Source organism: Gouania willdenowi, chromosome 8 (assembly GCF_900634775.1).
Source record: "Gouania willdenowi chromosome 8, fGouWil2.1, whole genome shotgun sequence".
NCBI lineage: Eukaryota > Metazoa > Chordata > Actinopteri > Blenniiformes > Gobiesocidae > Gouania > Gouania willdenowi.
Genome location: NC_041051.1, coordinates 22,394,442 through 22,419,141, shown reverse-complemented (window position 1 = coordinate 22,419,141; position 24,700 = coordinate 22,394,442). Strand labels below are relative to the sequence as shown.

Genomic DNA, 24,700 nt, shown 5'->3' with positions numbered 1-24,700 from the left:
ACTGGTGAGCTAGGCCTCTTTGTGGGCAGTTGCTGGAATAGGGGTCTTACAAGGCCCTTCAGGAACTCCTTTGTCTCCTGGGGCCTGGTGCACCACTTACCAATCTAAAACTTCTTCCTGCTTCTGTGGCCCGTGGGCTGGACTCGTACCTGCTCTGCTGGGCCTTCTAGAAAAGGACCTCACCTTCACCCTCAACTGGTCTGGTCTGTTTTTTTTTTTTTTTTTTTCACCACACGCATACATCCCATTTGAATTTGAACCGATGACCCTCCGATTACAAGCCCGATTCCTTAACCGTCAACCCAACCACATCCTGGTCCTTTTTCTTGACTAGGAGCAGAGTCTTTATCCATCTAGGTGGTGTGAATAGGCTTAGGCTGGGTGGGGGCCTCTGGCGTGGGGGCTTGGGTTGGTTAACTGTGTGGCCTTACGGGGACTGCTACAGGCTCTATTAACCCGTGTTCGCCGTGTTGGTCACCTTGCTCACCACGTTGGCGTTCAACAGGGGCCCGGCTAGGGGTTGGGGTTGTTAGCGCGCATGGGACCTGGTAGGGTGGCATACGGTGACCTCCTTGGTATTCTTAGCATTCTGGGGCATTGCTTTCAGCTTTTTTTCCCTCTCACTTCCACCCTCACTCAGGACTAACACTTCCATTTCTTTCTTACACATTTCCCCCTCATATAGTTTTTCAGACCCACCTTGGGGGGTTTATAATGGTCATATTTATGCAATATAAATTCAATTTATTCATTTTTTGCAAGAAAAAAAAATGCATATTTGTTGTGAAAAGATCGCACAACGTGCAACGTTGACTTAAGATGACAAATGCAGACATGGGAAAAAGAATAAACACAAATAAACAGCAGAAAGACAGCCTCACAAAAAAAAAAACCATACACAACAAGAAAACAGTTCACTGCAGCTGCACAGAAACGGACCAGTCAATAGAGAGGACACAAAATAATCACAACAGAACCACAAGTTTAACCTAATACTGACACGGCCATAACAGAGTGGAATTTAAAAGAAAATAAAAATAATTAGCCGAGATAAACAGTTTGAAATATGGATAATTTAGAGCTGGTAAGTGTGTTCAACCCTTGGTTATGATCCAAAGAGTAATAAGCAGTAAAGATATGGAGTGCAAAAAGATGTACAGGAATAAGAAAGAGAAGATTGGTTATTTCATTAAAATGGAATTATGCTGAGTCCAAAGCTGGTTCCAAAAAAAAAACAATATCTGTGAATGCTTTTGACATAATCTGTCTGATTTGTTTCAGGAGAAATATCCAGAACACTGACAAGCTCAAATAATAGGTTTCAAAATTCAATTAAAAAACTAAACCTTTGCTGCGCTCCACACTGCCTGTAACCAGTTTAAAATCAGCTTTTTGTCTTTTAAACCACACAAAAATAACCACGTATAAGACTCAGCAGCCTCTCAATGTGTCGAATGGGGTCCAGTCACTAGTGGTCCAACATCCAGTCCTCAATGGCTACTCTGCTTGCTCGTTCAGCTCCATGTCCGACACCAGAATGTTCTTCTCCAGCTCCTCGCCCTGGCTGGAGTTGGTGCGGCTATAACGGGCACTTTCGTAGGATCCCCGGGACCCAAGGTTGTGACGGCGGTACAGGTAGATCACCCCAACTATGAGCGCCACCAGTGCTAGACCCGTCACCAGGACGACGATCATAGTAGGTAGGTTGTCACTATTTGCTAAGTAAGATAAGAGGATGAAAACGCTGATTAGAATTAGCAACAGGCAAAATGGCTTAAGTGCTAATAACACAACTTACATGTTGAAGAGGACGTTTCTGCTGCTGCAAGGGAGGAAAACAACAGTGATTAGGTGACCAGTAAGGGTTACTATTGTAAAGGCCTTTGATAGGCCATCCAGCATTTAATGACATATATAAACAAACCAGCAAACAAAGTCAGGTAAGCCAGGACAGATTAAAGCCTCCAAAGTCAGTCAACACGCCCATAAAAACAATCAATGCAATCAGCACATTAAAGCAGAACTAAGTAACTTTTTATCCTTCATAAATCCTTGTCATAGTCCCTCTGAGGGTAATACAAGTGTTTATGGGGTGATTGAGAGGTCTTTAACCCCCGCTGTTGTCTCTGGCCAGAAAACAGCATTTGTAACTTTCGCTGCCTCCCACCTGTTGGCAGTCTTGCAGCTCTGTTCTCGTTCTCGCGATAAGACGCACTGCTTTACAGCAGCCAAATACAAACGAAAGCTAGGCTATCACCAGCACCGTGACTGGTCACGGTTGTCTACAATTTCACTTTTAAACAAACTTATATAATGGTGGAGCCAGCAAAAAAGACAGAGAAGACCTTTGTCCAAGGAACAGAGCAACTCCATGCAGTGACAGCTCAGCAGCAACACACAGCAAACACACACACTGTCATCACGGCGACAGGCACGCGCACACACAAATATTCATCCATTTTCAGAGCCGCTTTTTCGGCACACAAACAAACACATCACACACATTTCCACACTCCCTTCCATATTACTCCCACATCATTCATTTATTGTACTTGTCTCTCTTTCTCATACTGTTCACATGGTCACATGGGACTCTATGTGTGAAAGCACCCTTAGTGTCACTGTTGTATTAGGATTTTTCAGTGATTGGTTGCTACCGTCTTGGTAGCGCATGTAGCTGTGGGGTGGGGCAGGTGACGGGGGGTTTAGGACAGTGACATACCCAAAAGGGGCCTTTAGGGGGAGCGCTAAGCACAAGCTACGTAGTTCTGCTTTAAGTGGACCACTCATGGAAAAACTAATACAGCAAACGCAAATTCACAAGAAAGTTGAAACAAGCTAAGACTTTTTTAGACTTGTTACATTTTTTTTTTTTTATCAATAAACAACACTTGAATATTAGCAACACTGCTCACTGGAGGAGTGTTGCTAAACACATTTCTTGTTTTGCCCCATACCACCACCTATTGAGTGCTTAAATTACTGTCTATGAATGCTGAAGGTTTACCAGTATTTTATAACAGAACATTACAATAAAATTCAAAAAGTTTAATATCATTGGAGCGACCAGGGGACATTGACCAGATTTTCAAGGCACACAATGATTTCCACCAAATACAGTGTACTAGTTAGGTTTAGTGCACAAAATGTCATATTGTTATACTGTATTTTATTTATTATCCTTTATTTATTTATCCTTTTTTCTCTTTCTTTTAACTAGATTAATATTTGAGAATAGTTATTTAAGACTGTGTTGAAAAACAATATTAATTACATTTTTTAAAATATTTATTTATGTTTTGTTTTGTTTTTCAGGCGACCCCCATTTCAATTTCAGGCAATCCCACATGGGGTCATGACCCTGAGGTTGAAAAACACTGCCATAGAGTTTGGAAACCACTGCACTGCACTAGATGGTGGGAGAAGAGGGTCCCAAAAGCTGTAGCGAAGATCATCAAGGGAAGGAGTTTGCTCATGGTTTTGAAAATTCCTTTGAGTGTTGTGAAACAAAATTGTAAAATATAAAGAATGAAGAATAAAAGCTGAATTTGTACAATCAGGCTCTCCACAAAGATTATACAAAGAAAGTTTTAAACTTTGACACTCCAAGGACTACAACAGAGTAGCAACAATTGGCAACTTCAGATCTGAACCACAGGACAATAACATAATGTTCCGTTTCTGCTACGTGAATAGAAACATGCAAGTTTGTTGCCTTAGCAAAGGAACATGTTTTTACAAACATGTTGATTTGAAATTGCAGACTATGTTCACCCTTTTATCAAACAACTGTCCCTGAAGGCAGTACTCGAGTTAACGCTACTGATGTGGTTAATATCAGCCATGGGTGTGTATTTACAGCGAGGTCGTTTGCAGATGACTCCGTGTGTGCGGTTCCTGCAGGAGCCCGGCTTCCACAGACCACTGTTGCTCTGGATCCAGAAGCAGGAGTTGATGGAGAGCACAGAGAAAGCCACTTCATGCGTCTCCCAGTTGGTATACGACATCTCTACGTCTTCACTCCACACAAGACCTCGGCCTGTAGCAGGAACAAATACTGTAACACTTGTAGGAAGCAGCAGGGAATGGTCTGCTTTAGAACTGTATAACTGACACAATCAGGTGTCCCTTCTTGTTTATAACAAAATTGTAACCACAACTGCAGAGATATTTAACAACATTACGCTCGGACTGATTAAAAAACTATATGTATTTCCATTTGTGGGGTGGTTTTGTGAAACAATCTTAATGAAACGATTAAACTAAGTATGAATATAATGCAGTTTATTTATTTTTTTAACAAAAGATATATCTTTGAAATGTACAGAAATGAAGAAGGAGAATGTCAATCTCACAGATGTTGATGGCGCCTGTGCATTTTGTTGGTTTTTGTCCTGTTTTTCTTAATAGCTCGATTGGAGTATTTATTTGTGCTAGTACAGTGCCCGTCGGAAGAATGTATTCATATTGACATTAACAGGAGTGCCACAGTGTGGATGGGAAAATGAATGGGATATATATATCTATATATAGCTGTTCGTTGACCCATTATCAACATTTCCTGAAAATGGAATCAAATCTTTTCAAGTTATTGTGTACAGACACTAGCTTAGCATTAGCATAGAATAGAACACTGATGATGACATCACTGTTGATGACACCATCAGTTTTAACATTCTTGGAACACCAATGACATCATTGTTGATGACATCATCAGTTAGAACATTCTGATGGAACTCTGATGACATCACTGTTAATGACATCATCAGTGTTCTAAAACATTTTTTAAACAGGAGTTCCACAGTGTGGATTGGTCATTTCAATTGGTTTTAAAATGACCAAATTACTCCAAAATAACAGATGCACACACTCGGGGTATGCGCAAGTCGTTGACAAAGTTTCAGGTCGATCAGACAGTGCGTCGGGGAGATATTTGCTCACACACACGCAGACCTTTCTTGCATTATAGATAGATAGATTGTACATTTAGTTTGTTTCATTGGATTTTGTTAGTTGTTAATGGTAAAGAATGGGGGATAGGACTTTTTCCTATCCCTTGTTGAACAAAATAAATGTGTATAATAATTTAAAGCAAACAATCTGCTCCAAAGGTAAGGTGAAAGTATAGCACCTTTGACGCTGATGTCCAGCCATGCTCCATGTGCCTGCTCTGCATAGCTCTGAATGTGCTCCCACACAAACACATTCTCTGTTTCATCCAAGATAGAAAGAAGTTCTGCACCAACTGGAAACAGTGGAAACACAAACTGATTGATTGATGACATAGAACAGTAAAGGATGGAGACCACAGCTAAATTTAGATATATTGATACACATTTGTCAATAGTGTTTGCTGTGGAGAAGGTCGATGCTGATGCATTCATTCGTTTGGAAGCCACAGGCTGAGGTTGAAGGACAGCAGGATTCTGAGCAGTGTTGCACTAAAGGAGGCGCTACTGTACCGTTTTTGCAGGATGTACGGGCATCCTGGTGCCACTTCAGCATTTGCAAGTTGAAGGCGTAACAGTGGTTTCTGAAAGGAACCCACGCCCACTCTCCCACAGGCTGCGGGCACAGGCCGGGGTACACCCACTGGTGGACCACTGGCTCATCTGTCAGGTGGAAAGAAGAGTGGGATCAATAGTCTGGATTGGATCTAATTTAGTTAAGTAGGCTAATATAAAGGTGTAAATAGTCTCATATTCACATGCAAGATTTATTAGAGATGTTTTTTTTTTCACACAGTCAGTTGTGTCACTGATACACAAGTTTTAGCCAACACTCAATACATCTTACATAGAAAACATTTTAAATTTTGTAATGTTGTGTTGGATATGCAAAGTGCTTCTCAAGTTCAACCCTCTTATTTCTGAATCCAAGTACCCTCTTTTTCTGACTACATTTTGCTCTGAATACTATGAAAAAACAAATATAAAGCATAATGATGCAATTTGAAAGAAACTCATTGTGTAAATAAGTGGAATGAAGCAGTATTTAGTGCCTCCTGAATAGATTTATTTGTATAGTTTGCATCATTTCCGGTTAGTTAATGTTCTAATCAAGATCATTTCCATCATCTTTATTATGATTATAATTTTTAACTAAAAATAAACATTATAAACCGTCATATATTTAATGATTTTATTTGACAAAATTTCAATCTCTTCCTCTCTCAAGTAGCCCCTGTAGTGCCATCGCGTACCCCTGGAGGTACACATACCCCCATTTGAGAAACACTGCCCTAGCATATCTAAGCTGACTGACAATACAGGGTACACTGTGAACCACAATCTACCCAGGGTGCACCCTGCATTCTACCAAGAGCTGCTACAATACAATCACACAGCAATGAGGAACCTTATTTCAGGGGGGCTATTGTAGATATAATTATGGTCATAGTATATATTATGAAAGATTTTCCTAAATAATTGTTTTTAATGAGATTGGGGTTTAACTTCCTTTCTGAAGTGCAAGTTCTGCACATACAGTCTGTGTGTACAGTAATGGAGGGAGTTGCAATGTCTTTCTAACTACTGTATTTCATTCATTGATTCATTTCCTGACCTGCATGTTCCTGTTCAAGGCTGTGGGCGTTTACTGGTGACTCCAGCTGTCAAAGAGTACAGTCTGTACATTGCACTAATCCATTGCAAAGTAACTACTGTATTTATTTATATATATTTGTGTATCTATCTGTTATAATACACAAAGTCGCACCTTCTAACAGGAACTAGTTGCTCTGGTAATTGGGTAAACAGCAGGGGTCCCCAACCTTTCTGAAACCATGACTTACTAATAACCCAAAGGGCTACCAGTTTGAAATACACTGAAAAAATACTACAATTTCTGAGTTTCACTTTAACTAGAGGGAAAGATAATAAAGAAAGACTTTGCATCTAGTTAAAAAGTTAGGAAATACTTAAAAGTTTCAACATGCAACACTTTATTTCTCTTGATTTATGCCATTGTTTCATTTTTAAATGACCACTTCTGAAAAATTTAATAGGGAATCATCATGTTGCTATTTCACTAGCCACTAACTACTGTTTTATCAACCAAAATATGTTCTCTAATAATTTAACAATTATGTAAGATTTGTATGAAACTTGTTTTTATCTTCAGAAACAAACATCACAATCTAAACACCAAGACTGCAGCATCTGTAATAAAATGCTATCTGTGACACTTGACACATTTGTGTCAATGTTTCAGTAAAAAAGATGGAAAATAAAAATAAAAACTCATCAGGTTCAACAGTACTTAACACTACCAAGGCTCTGGCTACATTTGTTATCTGAATTTATATTTGTGAGGTTGAAGCCTGGTAAAAGTTGATTTTAGATGGCTAATGCTGCTGTTAAGGACAGGCCTAAGCAGGCACCTCACATGGTCCATACAGGCTACCTGTGGCCCCTAGTTTATACAGTATATCCCATACACATACCGCTAATCTGACAGATGGCAGCCTCCAGTTTTTCATCACAGGGAGTCATAAACCAATGACCCGTAGTGGTCATCTGACCACATCCAGCCAACTGCTTGGGCTCAGCATCTCTCCAGTTTGAATATGACAACTCTTCCTCACCCAACCAAGTGAAGCTTCGACCCTTTGCAAGAAAAAAAAACGTGAGAAGATAACACTTTATTAATCTCCTTCTGAATCAAATAAATACTGAGCTGTCTGTAAGTCAACAGTCTCACTCCATAGTTGTAGAGAGCGATCCAGGCTGGCTGTCGTAGGCTGTTGATGAGCAGAGTAAGGTAACCCTGCTGGTAGGGGTCCTTCACAGTAGCCAAGGTACCATTCACAGACTCACAGAGGTGCAGGGCACCTGTCCAGTCCAGGCGTTTCTTCACTACCTTGTAGGTGACTCCACCGAGCTCCACTGGCTTTGACAGTGAAGCAGGAAAAAGCTCTGGAGCAGGACTGAGGCCTTGGTCTGCAGTCAGATGTGGAGACTTTACTTACACGTTTCTGTTTAAGATGTTTGAGTTAAACATAAAAACACACCTTGTGGCCTCTGACAAATGTAGCCATGATTTTCCATCTCACAGGCTCTGGAGGCCCACATGCCAGTTTTCTTCCAAGGGTTCCCATGAATCATCACGACACAGTTTCCCTGAGAGATAAAAAAAAGCATATTATATAGATAATGACCTCCAAAGATGCAGAAGCAGGAGGAGTGTAGGGAGTACCGGTGTCTTGTTGTGGTGTGGCCCGCTGTTGTCTATAGGCTCCCCAGGAGCCCAGTTTGTGTAGCTGAGCAGACTGGTCTTGGCCCACTGGAAGTGACCTTTGGAGTCTGAGGTCATGCCCACCCACAGTTCAGAGCTGGCATTTTTCAACAGAGTAGTGATGAAAGCTGTGGGAATGGGAGGCATTGCTGAGACATCGTACACTTTGCTGAATGTACTTCTGGTACTTACCTTGCTCCAAATGATTAGACACCACTGCCAGCACACCCCGCTGCACCTCGCATTTTAGCTTGGCTGCAGACCATGTGACCTGGTATGGCTGATCAAACACTCTGAAGCACTACAGCCCACACAGACAAGGAAACAAGATAAGTTATTATATTCATTATACAAAGCACTTAACGGTTCTTGGCTCTACCTTGTGTTGAAAAGACGACCATCCATCAGGACAGCCTGCAGGTGGATGTGGAGATGATGGAGTTGGAGGAATGGTACCAGTAACGTTGACTCTCTTACAGATGTAAGGCAGGTCTGAGTAGCACTTCTGATCAGACCAGTCAGCTTATTGGCAATCAGAGAAAAACAATTATTAGGTGCCAATGTAAGCTGCACTATGCTTCATTTACACATACTGTCTCTTTTTCTGTTATCACCCTTGTTTGTAGACAAGTGGATGCATCTGCGATCACGGCTAAGTGGGTGTGGCCTCCCAAGGGCCCAGGAGACGTAATTGAGGACAGAATGGTCAGACCAGCGGAACCGACCATCATTTTCATAGCTGTGAAGCCCCAGCCACCAGTTGTCCCCTTCCACCTTCTTCATCTAAAAGAGATGACAATATACTGCCTTTCAAAGCAGATTCATGCAAGATATATACATTTATCTTACAAATGTATAAACATTAGCATAAGCAGGAATACAAGTTGAGACAATCACATTTTTCTCTTAAAACGCATTTGATGACAATCAAGAAATAGGTCAATAATGAAAAAAGAAAAGAAAAATCACAGAGGAGAAAAGTCTAAAATCTGAAAAAAATCTTAGTAAAGAAAGGTACCTAAAGCAGAACTAAGTAACTAGTGGTTAGCACTCCCCCTAATGGTCCCTTTTAGTTATGTCACTGTTGTAAACATTCCGCACCCCCCGCCACCTGCCCCACCCCACAGCTACATGCGCACCTTTTCTCTCCCAAGATGGTAGCAACTGATCACTGAAAAATCCTAATACAACAGTGACAGTAAGGGTGCTTTCACACATATAGTCCCATGTGACCATGTGAACAGTATGAGGAAGAGAGACAATAAAAATAAATGAATGATGGGGAGTAATATGGAAGGGGGTGTGGAAATGTGTGTGATGTGTCTGTTTGTGTGCTGACAAAGCAGGTCTGAAAACAGATGGATGGATGGATGGATATGTGTGTGTGTGGTTGCTGCATGTGTGCTGCTGCTGAGCTGTCACTGCATGGAGTTGCTCCATTCCTTGGACAAAGGTCTTCTCTGCCTTTTTTTTGCTGGTTTCGCCATGAAATAAGTTTGAAAAAAGTGAATTTGTAGACAACCGTGTGCTGCCACGGGGCTGGTTATTGATACGGCAACCGTATGGATAGTCACTGCCTAGTTTGTATTGGGCTGCCGTAAAGCAGTACGTCTTGCCACCGGGTCGGAGGTAGGAAAGTTGCAAGTGCGGTTTTCTGGCCAGAGACAAAAGGGAGAGACGAAAGACCCCCCAATCACCCCATAAACACTTGTATGACCCTCACAGGGACTACGAGAAGGATTTATTAAGATGAAAAAGTTACTTAGTTCTGTTTTGAAAGCTGAAACCTACTGTATTTAGATATGGTATGTGTTGACAGTGTTGACAGAAGCATTGAAACAACAATTTTAAAATTTTGATCACTTTTTTGTGAAAATAAAGGTAATCAAAGTTATTTTTCAAAGTTTATTGTAAATTCCCTGTCTTTACTCCAGTTATTTAACTATCCACAAAACTAAGCTAAACAATATGGTTGCTATGACAGCAAAATTAAGACCATGTAAGACATGCAAGACAAAACTTGACCCTTGAAGTGATAATAAGGTATATATAAAGTTAACTGTGCCTTTTGTAAAGTGTTGACCAAGAAGGCTTGTTCGTCTGCTGAGTGGACGGAGGCCAAGGAGGAATCAAACCAGGAGCAGATTCTCTGAGCCTGGTCCCAAGTGGTGCGGTGGTCAAAAAATTTATAGTCAGCCTCTTGGAAACCGATCCATTCTGGAGTAGTGGTGCCTGATAGAGAAAGTGTAAGAATCATAATATTAATAAAAATAGACTGTTTATTCTAAATATAATTAAAAAGAATTAGCTAACTGTTGGGTAGAATGAAAAATCATAACTGACCTTCTGTTTCTTCTGGTATCTGCTCCACGCTACCTAGAATTACGCAAATATAAGCCTATATCATCAATAATTCACAAACTAAACAAAAAAAACTGTATCCCTGTGTTAGCTATACCTCTGCGGATTTTGCAGATCCAATCCAACTCGGAGTCACAGTGCATGGGTAGCCAGGTCATAGCGCCTAAGTCTGCTGCAGCACACTGCCGAGTGTTGTAGTAGTAACGGCCAAAGTTCTGGTACGTAACCTATGACACAAACAAATAATCCACCATTGAAAACCGCTTTCTCCAGACTAAACTGAAGCATTACAAAACTATTCATAGGGATGTTATTTCTTGATATCGGGTGCAACTGCTTGTGTGATATAAAAATGCTTTATTGGGGTAAAATGAGCGCATAACTCCATTCATTAGTGTAAACACAAAGCAATGATGAACACATAGGGGCAGATTTACTAAAAGTCCACGCCTGTTACAACGTGCGCAAATGTCACTACGCACGCTGATAGACGTTGCAGGACACCTACTAACCCCAGGCAATCAGGAATGCGTTTGTCAAGCACGTAACATAGCGTGCACCATCCATTTGGCAACCATTGGGAGCAAGTTAGGGTTCAGTGTCTTGCCCAAGAACACTTCCACTTATAGACAGGTATAGTTGTGGGATCGAACCCCCAACTTCGACCCCTCTGCCACCTGAGCCACAGTCGCAAACTTTTCTTAAAAAATGTACGGAATGAAACCATGCTGCAGGCAATGCCGTTCCTACTCTTAGTTCAGTTCTCACAGAGAAGCATTTTTCATCACAACCTGAAAGCTGGAAGCTTAGGTATGTTGTGCTATCATTACTCACAGCCAGGCCATCGCTCCACTTCCAGCTGCCATTGTCCGTAGGGTTTCTGCGGTTTAGCCCAATCCAAAACCAGTGCTGTTCATGGTCCTCCGACTCTCTGCGTGGCACAGAAAATTGCAAACATTATCATAATGGTGACTCACACATGTGATTTAGTTCCAGTCCACACCTACCCAAAGGCTTCATGGAGGACCTGCAGAATGAACTGTTCCTCCTCAGGGCCGCTGATGCTCAGCAGGTTTGCTCCGTGCCTGTGGCAGAACAGGTGAGCCTGCAACCAACTCATCTTCTGCTCCAGCCGGGAGGAATGGAAGACCTACACAAACATGATAATCAGTGACATGCTGGGAGCACTAGTGCTGGGTAGGCAGGGCGTTCCAAATCGAGACCACCAATGTCAACACCAATGACAATTTATGCTGGCAAGTGTTAATTCAATTCAATTTATTTCAATTGAATTCAATTCAATTCAACTTTATTTGTACAGCACAATTTACAATAATGTCCTCTCAATACGCTTATAAAAATATAAAAATCATAACAAGAAAGAAAAAACCCAACAAGATCCGCATGAGCAAGCATTTAGCCATCTAGCAAAATCAACATCATAAAACACCATTAAAGAAACAAACAATTATTTAATACAGCCTCCATACTCTCCCAACAAGATATTTCTCATGATACGGCAGCGCATCCGTTGTTTGTGTTGGAAACACAGAAACACGGAGAAAATGACAACAACAACAACTCAGAACAGCCTCAGTGAGGCGCATCCACAAAGCCAATCCTTCCTTTTGTTCTATTCACTGTAGAAAATACGAACAATTTTCTGACCTTACCTTTGCTGAAGGTCTGGCAACTCAGGTGTTGGTCTCCCATCTTTTAAAAGCTGTCGTTTTTCCTCAAAACAAAGTTTCTTTATCGTCTCTAGCACTGTCATCCTGACTAGTGTTATCCCGCTTTTAACTAGAGAACTTAGCAGTAGCGGTCACGTGATATCAATTCACTAAGGCACTGTGACCTTACGTATAGCATTTAGCATAGCACGGTTACATCCAAAGGCTGCGTAGAGAGCTGCCTTTTTACGTAAATGGTTTTCATCTTGGGGAACTGACTGCGCATGCGCAAACACATAAAAACACAAGATTTTTTTTTTACATAATGGTTCTCAAACTAAGGGGCATGATAGCACAACAGTGAGAAAGTTACTTTACTTAGTTAAAGCAGTACTGACCACATAACATAAACTTTAACTTTTCACAACAAAAGCCTGGGAAATAGTGCACAACTGCTGATTGCATTGTTTCAGAACATCTTTTGTTGTCATTTGTTAATCTCATCTTCAATAGACACTTTCCTTGTACAAGATTGATGGACAAATGTACACTTAATGTGCTCATAACTCTGACTGAGACGTACCTTGTAGCAGTAGCGGAGGTTGCTGTTGCTTTTCCAGCCGCTGGGACAGGCCCCGCTGAGGCTTGGGGTGGGCTGAGGGACGGGGGGCTCCGGACTTAGCGACGTGTCCTGGGTCTGACGACAGATGAACTTTGCCCTCGAGGATGAACAATCCCTCACCTTCCATAGCCCAATGAAAAAGCCCGTCTCCATGGAAACACAGCCACCACGAGATTTGACTGAAAGTGAGGACAGGGAGTGGAAAAACAATGGACAAAAGAAAAAAGTAGAAACTGAGGAAAATCTGTAAAATTGGGACCACCTAAATGCTGTGAACACTCATTGGACCCTAAATGTTAAAACATTTTAACATTTAATTGTATATATTGTATATATCCGGAATGCAACTCACACACACAAACCAGGAAGACACACAGCGACAACAAGTTGACGCACGTCCGCGCACACACGCAGAAACAGACGAGAAAATGCACACGATGTGGCTGTACATACTGTACATATATAGCTTGATGAACCCTCTGATTAGACCAGAATCAGCTCTTTATAGAAGCACAGAAATTTAAACAGATAAGCCTATTTAGAATTTTACTTGGACATGTCTGTTATTTGCTTCAAATTGTGCAGAACTGGAAGCAATATTGTGTTGAGTGGAATTACGACACATTATCTGTTAATAAAGACACATTCAGATGAGTTGTGTCTGAGGTACCTGGTTCATCTCGATTCCAGTTGGTGTAGGTAACTTCATTGCCGCTCAGCCACTGGAAGGAACCTTTATTTCCCTCATCGTGGAGTCCAATCCAAAAGGAATCTCCATAGTGGCCAAAGATCAGGCTGTTGGCAAAGGCCTGCTCAAACCTGGTATAAAAGAATAAGAGATATAAAAAAAATAGCAGCATTGGTCTTTAAATTACAAGATCTTGTTTCCTGTATGTGTGTGTGTGTGTGTGTACCTGTTAGTGATGGTCACAAGAGCAGCGCTGTAATCCTCACAGGATTTTCTGGCTTCATCAAAAGTAAGCAGGTCTTCTCCAACCCAGAAACATGCCGGACTGTGCCACTTCCAGCCCTGAGGTGAAGAAAACTTGACTGTTCGTTGCTTCTATACCATTTCTTTTAGGGACTGGGGTGTAACTTTGGACTTAAGTGGACCCTCTGCCATTCTCGCTGTTTGGCCCCTCTCCTTCTCTTTCCAAAAACGAAAGAATTACATCTATCCCTATATCATCTTTTTCTCCTGTCAAATCCTCCCACTAAAGAACTGATTGGTCGTTGTAGGCTGCGCTTTTATACCCGCTGATCTCTTATCCAGAGCATAACCTGTTTTGCAGCAGGTTAGCTGTTCAGCATCAGTTACCATGGTGATTTACCCCAGTAAGATGTTAACAAGAGTTGTGGTAGAGAAAACCCCTGGTTAATCCTGAAGCTATAAGAGAAAAATCCAGCTTCATAGTAAAGGCCTCAAGACTGTGTTAAACAACAAGGATACAAATACAAGGATCAATGGAAAAACTCAAGGATTAAAAATGTAACTTGTGCCAAGGGATGAAACTATCTGGAGGAGTATCAAATGCTGTTTTCAGTGGCAATCACATCAAAAACTGCAAAACAACAAAGCCCTATTAAAACCTTTAGTGGAGGCAAAAAAAGCCTAAATGACATTGAAAATTGCATTGTATTACAGAAAAGTCAGGTCTTAAATATGTCAAAATGCTTGATTACAGTGCAGAGAACATGTCCAGGCATAGAAAAAAAAACAACTCCCCCTGCTTTCAGCTCTTGTGCAATATCTGTGGACGTGTACAGACGTGGTCCAAGCCAATGCACACAACAGGATTTCGATTTTAGGACTGGCTGTAAGAGACAGCTCTTATATTGCCTTGTGTGAAAAATCCTAACCTCGGGCTTTTTGCACAAACCCATTTGGCATTAAGCATTAAGCAGATGCTTGGGAGGTTTGATCTGATCAGACACAAATCTCAACACAACACCCTACAACTGCCTTTTGCTCCAGTTGGCTCGTAGCATGATCAAGAAATAACACACAAAATAATATACCAAGCAGTAAGTCACTAAAGTAAGAAAAAAATGGTGAAAGGTTGACATAAGAATTGGATTAGCAATTATAGCGTTGTGATAAAAACAAAAAAACTATGATGGTGGTAAGTAAAAGCAAATTTGTAAGCCAAATGTTCAATGGTACAGAAAAAAACATGTTTTAATTGAACACAACATGTTAAAAGAGTGGAAAGGTGGAAAGTATTTGAACCCCTAGGCTAATTACTTCTCCAAGAGATAATGGGAGTAGGGAGTCACTGGCCAGCATGGAGTCATAATCAACATTAGGAGATTGGAGGTGTTGGTTATAGCTGCTCAACCCAAGCATTGTATGATCTGAACATTGTCAAGAAAAGCTCTCACAAGATTGTCTATAAATAAAGACAGTTTATTCTTGTTACTGCTCTCTCTAATAGTGGCCATCCTGTAAAAAATAACTGCAGGAGCAAAGTACAGAATGCTCAGTGAGGGGCAAACAATTACAAAAAAATTCAAACACCGGGAACCGGTTCTTAACAAGAACCAATTTTCAATTCCTGACCTTAGTACTCGGTGCCTGCTCAAGTAACAGCATTACCAGAGGTTCATATGTTCATATTTATGAGCCTTTTATGAAAAGTGCTTTAAATGGGTTCTACCTGTGTTTATTCATGCTGGGTTGGCAGATAGGCAAGGAGAGCATAATTATTTCTCACTCTCCATTTTGCTTCTCCTTCTACCGTCCCAGTGCCCATTGACACGTATTGAAGAGGAGTTACTGCACATGTACAACTTTGAACGAGAGTGGACGGTATATAGATTAGTGAGCCCTAGGGTGGAAACACGTCAAATACCAGACACAGATGAACAAAACAACTTTACACGTAATCCTTACCTATATAATATGTATTCTGATTATCTAAATACAGATATACATTTGTTTCATCGTATTTTTAATTCATTATTAATTTTTATTATTTTTTTCATGTCTTAAACAAATGTGGTGAGTGGTTGGGCAGCGCCCTAGCGCCCTCTATTGGCCAGCTGCCACTGATCAGTACTCTTTACACCTCTGAGTATTACACCACTCATGTTTTGAGAATTGACTGAAGCTCACTTGCAGTGGGATAAATGTAAAAAAGATCCATTGGTTTTTCACATGTTGCGTATCGTGCTCATATGTTCAACGGTCCTGTGAATGACCACCAAACTCATAGTCTTATGTGGAGGGTGAATGAGTTATTTATCAGATAAATGATAGGTCCATGCTGTTATTATAATGTTGAATGTTACATCTGAGCATCTTTGTCTGCAACATACAGAGACATACAAATGTTTCTACTCAAACAATACTCGAAACGATAAATATATGTAGCATGCAGGGCCGGCCTTCCGGCCAGGCAACCCAGGGGGCTGCTTAGGCCGCCATCTGCTGGAGGGGCGCCAAATTGCACCCTTTTTAAAATATTTTTAAAAAGTATAATACACGCGAAACACACCCTTTACAATCACTGTACATGTTTTCTCGTAATTCAATATTAATATTAAAAATTTTATTTACATTTTTGTTCTATACTAAGTCCACTCTTGCCGTGGGCACCGAATGACCCTGGTAGGATCCATGTATTAAATGAAGGAGCTGCATTTGTTTAGTGATCATCAGCTCTGAAGCATTTAAACCTGAGGTGGAGATAATTATCAGAAATAGTCATATGCATGTAATGTGTACAAAGGTGAGAAAAAGATGCAAACATGGTGTCAAAAATTTTATTATGTGTGTTAATAAGGTGATATGTGTAAAATACTGACTGTGTCTGTAAGTAGGCAGTGATTTATATAATAGTGAGAGTTTGGGGGCGATTAGTGTAAGAGTGGATGAGTTGAAGGGAGAACGATGGAGATAAACTCTGGAAAATGAGATCAAAGGTAATAGAGCAGCTGAAACGGCAAAAACAACAATTGCGCTCTGAGGCGCAGCAAAGTCTGTCAGCGGCTACAGGACACCTGACTGGAAAATAAATCTATTTGTTAAGTACTGCAGAGGGAAAACATCAAATCTTTTCTGGTCTTAATCTGAGAAAATATACGTCAAGGAGAAAAGGAAGAATAAAGCTGTGAATGACAATGGAGAAAAGAAGAAGTCATACTTGTTTGCAGTCGTGGTGCTCTTTCTTCGCATCGCTCTTTGTTCCTGCTTTCTTACAGATGGAGGGCAGAGTCAGATTACAGGGGCTGTCATCCCAGCGGCCCTCCTGCACAGACACCAGACACACAGCAGCTGGTAAATTATATACGAGAAGGAAACCAGCAAAAGCCCTCTGACTTTATGGGTTATCATCAGGTTAGAAAGCGTCAAAGGAATGACTCACGGCCCCCCACATGGAGACGCAATCTTCCAGGGTGTTGCGGAAGTTATTGGGCTCAAATGGGTGCCAGTATGTAAAAATGACAGGCGTATTGTCTGTCCACTGGAAGTCCATTTGCATTTTGGTATCGTGAAGTCCAATCCATAACTGATCAACATCTGCAGGAAGACATAGATGATGAGTTTAAGTAAAAAGTTAACTCTAAGGGCCTGATTTACTAAGACCAAATAAAGAGTGCAAAACTGATTGCATGCTTAAACACTTTGCATGTGCCATTTCTTTAGCGGTGGTGAGTGATTTACTAAGATTGCAGCACCAAAAGGTGCACGTGGTTGAAACCACCCCTATTCAATGAGGATTTTGCATTATGTGTTTAACATGGAGGAGATAAAAGTCTTGATTGGTCAAAGCAACAAAGCTGATACGTTTCCATTCTAGTCAATGGCTGTGTTCAAACTCGCATACTAACGTACTACTCATTTTGACTTTAGTATGTATGGCGTTTACATTAGACAGTATGGAAACATTGATTACGCAAGAAATACCCAGAAGTATACTAATTCGGGACATTTTTTAAGTATGCACGATGGGTTCACTCGTCGTACTTAACCACCCCATCATGCATTGCGATCGGAACGTAAAATCGTTCTGGAACTGGCTTCAAGCTAAAAGACAAACATCCCAGTTTCAAAGCAATTAATTAATTTATTTCAAAGATTTTTTAAAAATTAAATTAAAAAAAAAAATCATCTCTTCTTGTCTTCCATTAGTTTTTAACACTTTTGTAAACAGGGTTCTTGTTTGGAAGTTAACCGAAAATTTAGTCAGTAGCACAGTCTCCCAAAATCTCAAGAAATGTGTTTCCACGAGCTGTATGGATCAAATGACCACATGTTGATATTTTACTCGCTTAAAATGCTTTCAACACAATTTGTCAGAAAAGTCCTGTTTGATTTATGTTTAATCACATAAGTCACAAATAGGGGAGGGGGAGCATGATTGATTCCATACAAATTTCATTCTTCTACATACTGCAGCTTTAAGGAAGCCTGTGATCTTTTTGTACCTACATTTTGCCAAAAATAACAACAAAATGTGTTTTTTTCTAATAATTTAAGTATTATCGGGTAACACTATAATCTCAGTATAAAAACATTCTAAAAATGTACCAAACCCTGTTTGAACTTCTTGGATTTTGATAGTACTTTGTCATAACTCTGATCTCTGTTTGTCCTTGTTCGAGTGAGACATCATAAATATTCAATTTTCATAGCAAATGTCAAAATATGTGTTTCATCTCTTCCAAACTGCCATTGAACTTTTGACACACTCGGCAGAAACAAGGAGAGAGATTTCAGAGTGAGCGTGTGTGACAGAGAGTGCAGGGTTAGCCTAGAAAAGGCAAGTAAACTCCTGAGGTTGTGTTTCTGAACTTAAGCAGAAAGGGTTCTTCACCTTTTTTAAGGTTACGTAAGATGAACTCCAGCTCAGGTAGTGTGTGGATGCTGACCAGGTTGGCCTCCATCTTCTGGCAGATCTTCTGAGCTGTGTCCCAATCCGTCTTCTCTGACGTTTGCTTGTAGCATCCAGCCTGGAAGGCCTGCCAGCCCACGTCACATTCATATTTATCTTCATCTGTCCATGAATCTGAGCAAACAAAGCCAAGGAGCCTGAGTCTGTATTGTGGTGAGAGATAAGGCTGTTAGAAGGCTCATATACTGACCTGTGTTGAATGGGTCCAGGATGGCATTTGGCCTCTTTTTACACACATATGGCAGAGCAAAATAACATTCTCGGTTCTGCCAGTGACCTGACGATTCTGTGCTGATGACAGCACAGTTCTCCTCTTCAGCGTGATTAGGCTGGTCTGAAATGAACAGAATGATCAGCTCGTACTCATAGGAATGATCAATTCCTCGTACCATGGTGTAGATGAGTGGCTCGCAAACTTTTTTAGCTCAAGTAACCCTTTATCTTGTTTGTGAATTCATTTTCCTTAGAAAGCTATTTAAAACAACTATAGAGCATAATGATGGGATAAAAAAGTGATGACACATTTTAAAGAATCTCATTTTGTAAATAAGTGGAATGAAACAGTATTTAGTGCAGTGGTTCCAAACCTTTTTTGGATCTTTGATATCAAGAATTTCTGGCAACCCTAAAGACATTTTTTTTTCTAGAATGAGTTCCTAAACAAGTTCGAGCTCAGATTTTTTTTTTTTACTGCATTTTAGTTAAACTAGATTTATATTTCACAAAGTGAAAGTATAGAAATACAGTTGTTTTAGATTGTGTGTTGTTTTAATTTAAAAAAAAACATTTCAAAAAATTATTATAATTTTTCAAAAATTTCAGGCGACCCCTAGGAAATTTTATTTTTCTAAAATTAGTTTTTGATCATGTTTGAGCTCAAATATTTTTTTTTACTGCATTTCAGTTGAACGAGATTTATATTTCACGAAGTGTGTGTTGTTTTAATAATAAAAAAAGAGAATAATAATCTATGTTATTTTTCTGAAATTTCAGGCGACCCTACATGGGGTCCCGACCCTGAGGTTGAAAAATACTGATTTAGTGGTTTCTGAATAGATTTATTTCTATAGTTTTTTTAATAGTGAGATGACCAAAAATGACACTTTATATGTTAATTTTTCACTCTCTCTCTCTCAAGTACCTCTATTTGAGAAACACTGGTATAGAACACCCAAATGTCAACAGCCAAGCCTTGTGGCTGTACTGTATTGTTTTCAACCTTGATGTGTATAAGAAAAAAAAAAAGCAGAAAGTTTAGATGGTTTTCAAAAGCTAACCTGGCTCCCAGTTGAGATATTTGAGTGGGGAGGAATCGGACCACTGCCAGCCGCCGTCTATGTCCAGGTCGTTGAGGCCAATCCACAGAGCAGCACTGTAGCCAGTCAGAAAACCTAAAGTAGAACAACAGCACATCTCTCAACCAGTGCAGCATATCATTATCCTCAAAGTAAGGGCAATTCAACAGATAAAAATGCAATAAAGTCAACTGTGTTTTATTAAGGCCTAAAAATGAATGATCAAGTCATCATGACTTCAACTGCCATCAGACTACCACAAGTGGTGTGAAAGTGTCCAAGAACAGTGGTAGAACTTTACCAAAAAAGTTATGTTTACATATAAAGCATAAAGTAATTTCCCAAAGAGAAATACATATTATATAAATAAAATTATCAAATTTTACAGTATTGAAATGACAAAATGTCTAATGACTCACAGGCAAGTAAAAAAAAAAAAAGAAAATCCCAATGGTTATGTTATAAAATTAATATAATAAAATTAAGAGCCCCTTTAACTCACAATTGAATAGTTTGATGTTAAATGTGAAAAAAAGCACCAATGAAAATTAAGACTTCAACATCTTAATTCATGGTAGTGTTACTTTGAATTAAACTGATCTTAATTTATAGGCTAATTAGACTAACTTTAGGTTACAGGAAGAGTAGTTACAGTATGTCACCTGGGAGGAGCTCAAAGTAGAGCTGCTGCTCATGTGAGTTGTGGGGGGTCAGTTGAAATACATCAGTTTGGCTACAAGTTTGGAGAAAACTTACATGATTATATTGGATGGATGGATGGATGGACGGACGGACGGACGGACGGATGGATGGATGGATGAAAGGATGGATGGATGGATGGATGGAAGGATGGATGGATGGACGGACGGATGATGGATGGATGAATGGATGGATGGATGACGGATGGATGGACGGATGGATGGATGGATGGATGGATGGATGGATGGACGGACGGATGGATGGATGGATGGATGGACGGATGGATGGATGGATGGCAGACTAAAGCTAAACATAAAAAATAGCTTCATTCTATGCTAATGAAAATGAATCAGTTAGGTTTAGAGCGTCCTGGTCATGGTTGGGGGTCAATTAAATTTTTCAGTTACAACTAAGTTTTTAATTACCCATGTTCAATTACAATTAAATTACTAAACTTCAATTTCAATCAATGACAATTACTGAGCCTGAAATAAATAGAATAACCTAATAAAAGTTAACCTTCCTCTTGTGTTAGCCTTCTGTTAGCATCTCTTATGAGGTCTTACAGGTCTTAAATCAGCTGTAAAATACACGAAAACCAAATATCTATAATCTAATTTCTTTCCTAATTTCTGGTTACCTTTTTAGGCTTCCTAATCAATGAAAATATAAGTTTTAATATTTTTAGTGTGGACGTTTGAGCCTTGCTGTGTCCTCGATTTCGATTTTTTTTTAAATGGTAAAACGTGGAAAAGCTTGATATGAAATATATTTGAATAATTGTTAACTACATTAGTGTAGAGCTCTACATAGAACTGTAACACGGTTCCTCATCTTTACTTTAAATTATAATTGACAATTTTTACTGAATTTTCATGGCGATCACACTTACAAAGTCAATTAGCTAAACTCAGTTACAATTGAATTACAATTACAACAACAACAGATTACAATTACAATTATAATGACACCACAATTGTAATTAATGATCAATTGCGCGATTACAATTATAATTGACCCCAACCCTGGTTGTGGTTATGAATAACAGCAGCTAATCACGTGCAGTGTTTACACCTCCTCATAAAGTGAGAGGTCACCAACTAAGATCCTTTACCGATGATTCCAACATGTGTTCTCAGCACATCCTGACATTACCATTGATGTAGGTCTGCTCGTGCAGCTTGGTGATGCTCAGTAGATCCGCCCCTTGCTGTTGGCAGCTAATCCGAGCCTCACTCCATGACAGCGTAGCCTGGAAGTTAAACTGATAACAGCTGTCTGTCAGCGGGTCAGTGTCCCAGAATGTCTCGCAGCTGCTGCCTGAGCGCGACGGGGAATTAGGGATGAGGAGGAGGTTGGATCGGTGAAATATTCCAATCGGAAAAATGCATAGCTGTGTAATCTGTGATCATTTACCCTTGACAGGACAGAAGCCCCAAAGCTCATCCTTTCCGTAGTCGTATGTCGTGGCACACCAAAGGTGACCATCTTCTCGCCCAATGCTAGTACAACTGTGGAACCACTGGCCATCATACAGGAAGGGAAAGCGACAGGGGTGTCCATGAGAGTTCCCTTGGATTGAGTAGATCTCTGGAAATGAAAGATATATTCCTAAAACCACTGAAACAGAGAGTTGTGTTTGAACGTTTACCTAGCAGCTTGAACAATCAAATATTAGATCAGTGTTTCCCAACCTTTTTTGTCTCATGTACCCCCCCGAGGCCTCTCTTCAGATTAGGAGAACCCCTTCATCACTCCAATTTAGTAGCCTTTCTTGTTTTATTTACATGTTGTTAATAGTTTGAAAATGTCAACCTGTACGTTTAACGCACACTAAATATCAATTTTGTGCATTACAATTATTGTATAGCAGAGAATATATTCACCTCAATTTTTAGCAATGTGCATAACACATTAGTAACAAATAGTAGGATATTAAGGCCAAAATATTGTTTATTTCATTATTGCAGTTTATTGCAGGATGAGCATGTACAGTGTCTGAAATAGGCTTAAAAATGACTCAGCATGTTGGAAACAGATTCATCAATATTTCCAAGTAGCCCCGACAATGTGTTCAAGTGCCCCTAGGGTTACACGTACCCCCGGTTGGGAACCACTGCATTAGAGGATTATAGGCAAGAAGATGCTCTTACAGACTAAACAGAGAAGAATAAAATAGAGAAAATAGATCATTTCACTTCACACATTGGCAGAGGTATAAAGAGTACTGAGATATCTAAGGGATGGGCGATTTTGCCAAAAGAAAAAAAACTCAGATTTTTTTAAAGAAAAATTTGAGTTTCAATTAGATTTTTGATTTTTTTTCGATGCACTTAAAAATTACTGCAGACATTAATGATATAGTCAACAGTGCAACTTCATTGCTGTGATTGTCCTCAAGAGTGAAAACAATCCCTAAATAAAAAGTAAATGAGGCTCTGTCATTCAACAATCTCAAGCTTTAACCAGACTTAAGCAAAAGTGCAACAGTAACACCACAGTAGCTCATATTAAGAATTCAGATAACTCCATATTCTATAATGTATAACATTACAATTTAAAAAATTATAAACTCTTCCCTTAGCATCTCAGCATAGTGTGAATAAAAAATTGCCTGTGGCACACATATAGCCTGGGGGCTGCTCACATCACGCTACAGTAACCCACAAGGATGGAACGCGAAAAAGTCTGAGAAAACTGTGGTTGAAAAAAATAAATAAATACATTTTTTTTAAAAATAAAAAATAAAACTCGACTTTGCTAAATAAAAATCATTTTTATCTACAAATTCGATAAATCAATGAAATCGATTTTTTTGCCCAGCCCTATATCCTACTCAAGTAGAAGTAGTTACTTGATTAAAAAGTACATTTAAGTCATACATGAAATACTCAAGTACAAGTAAAATGTAACTCAGTTACATAGTACTCCTACTCAAGCATCTGTATAAAATAGAAGGTTTGTCAAAATGGACAATTTTTTTTTTTCATTAAAATTGTTTTTAAACAAAATAAAACCAATGAATTATATTCAAAATAAAAACAATTCTCAGGCTCTAAGTATCGCTACATTTAAACCTCAGGAAGTAACTGGCATTCAATGCTGTTTTGGTGCCTTGCATTACGTATAATCTGGTTGGTCGGCTATAATGTGATGCATTTGATTGTTGTCTGGTCTTTTCTTTTTTTCCTAGTTTCACAATGTCCGTCAACAAAAATGAAAATGTACTCAGTAACGGTTGGGTGTAGAAATGTAATAAATTACTTTACTTCTTTTATAACTAAAGTAAAATCACCAATTTTGAAATAAACTAAAAAAAAGTACAAGTAACCATAAAAACAATCCGTTACATTCACTTCACACATTGGCTGTTTGAATAAATTCCACCAAACCTTGATTTTTGCTTTTTAGGATGTTAAAAAAGAGAGAAAAAGTGAAGATTACGATGAAGAATCTTCTGGAAAAACTGCACTTGTGTGCTACAGCACAGTAGTTGAAAATCCCTGAGGACTTGGAAATCAAAGCAAGTCTGACTTTTCAAAAAAAAGTTTGCCAAAAATAGCAAGCCTGAGTTTGCTGGTGTGGTTTTATGCTACATTCCACAAGTATAGTATAGTGGGAAGAAAGCAAGTGAAGAGGGCACAGTCTAGATCTGCGGTATGACCAAAACACGCTAGATCACTGGAAAGTAGGACACACATGTAAGAGACGGGAGGCGAGAATTGTGTAGCTCCTGTTCTCTGCCAATGACAGGCTGCAGTGAAGCTGACTAATGTCTGAGATATTCTTCTCCAGCATCAAACTGACTTCCCAGACATATTTGTAGAAATTGAAAGTTCAAGAATGATGTTGCTCTCAGTTAGAAGCATGACAGTCTAGAAAGAAAAGAGAAAGACTTGCTGAGTTTGTACCAGAGCCTAT

The 24,700-nt window shown here is 39.6% G+C and overlaps 1 protein-coding gene across 2 annotated transcripts in view; it reads right to left on the bottom strand.

The window, feature by feature from the left end:
- Positions 1–723: 723 nt before the first annotated feature.
- The window catches only part of mrc2 (mannose receptor, C-type 2), a 35,203-nt gene continuing 11,226 nt past the window's right edge, over positions 724–24,700 (bottom strand). Inside the window, exons 3-29 of one of the 2 annotated variants that reach the window (XM_028455562.1) lie at positions 22,196–22,369; positions 21,935–22,099; positions 20,063–20,176; positions 18,976–19,119; positions 18,708–18,899; positions 17,256–17,410; positions 17,034–17,138; positions 13,803–13,918; positions 13,559–13,707; positions 12,850–13,067; positions 11,604–11,746; positions 11,431–11,527; positions 10,694–10,823; positions 10,579–10,611; positions 10,301–10,467; positions 8,829–9,018; positions 8,615–8,757; positions 8,428–8,536; positions 8,197–8,363; positions 8,012–8,120; positions 7,702–7,940; positions 7,445–7,607; positions 5,463–5,612; positions 5,132–5,245; positions 3,860–4,039; positions 1,799–1,822; positions 724–1,718 (exon numbers count right to left, since the gene is read on the bottom strand). In XM_028455562.1, the coding sequence (XP_028311363.1) occupies positions 1,498–1,718; positions 1,799–1,822; positions 3,860–4,039; positions 5,132–5,245; positions 5,463–5,612; positions 7,445–7,607; positions 7,702–7,940; positions 8,012–8,120; positions 8,197–8,363; positions 8,428–8,536; positions 8,615–8,757; positions 8,829–9,018; positions 10,301–10,467; positions 10,579–10,611; positions 10,694–10,823; positions 11,431–11,527; positions 11,604–11,746; positions 12,850–13,067; positions 13,559–13,707; positions 13,803–13,918; positions 17,034–17,138; positions 17,256–17,410; positions 18,708–18,899; positions 18,976–19,119; positions 20,063–20,176; positions 21,935–22,099; positions 22,196–22,369 (3,911 nt within the window). In that variant the 3' untranslated portion in view covers positions 724–1,497. The remainder of the gene's footprint in view (positions 1,719–1,798; positions 1,823–3,859; positions 4,040–5,131; positions 5,246–5,462; positions 5,613–7,444; positions 7,608–7,701; positions 7,941–8,011; positions 8,121–8,196; positions 8,364–8,427; positions 8,537–8,614; positions 8,758–8,828; positions 9,019–10,300; positions 10,468–10,578; positions 10,612–10,693; positions 10,824–11,430; positions 11,528–11,603; positions 11,747–12,849; positions 13,068–13,558; positions 13,708–13,802; positions 13,919–17,033; positions 17,139–17,255; positions 17,411–18,707; positions 18,900–18,975; positions 19,120–20,062; positions 20,177–21,934; positions 22,100–22,195; positions 22,370–24,700) is intronic. The other variant, XM_028455563.1, reaches the window with a different exon arrangement.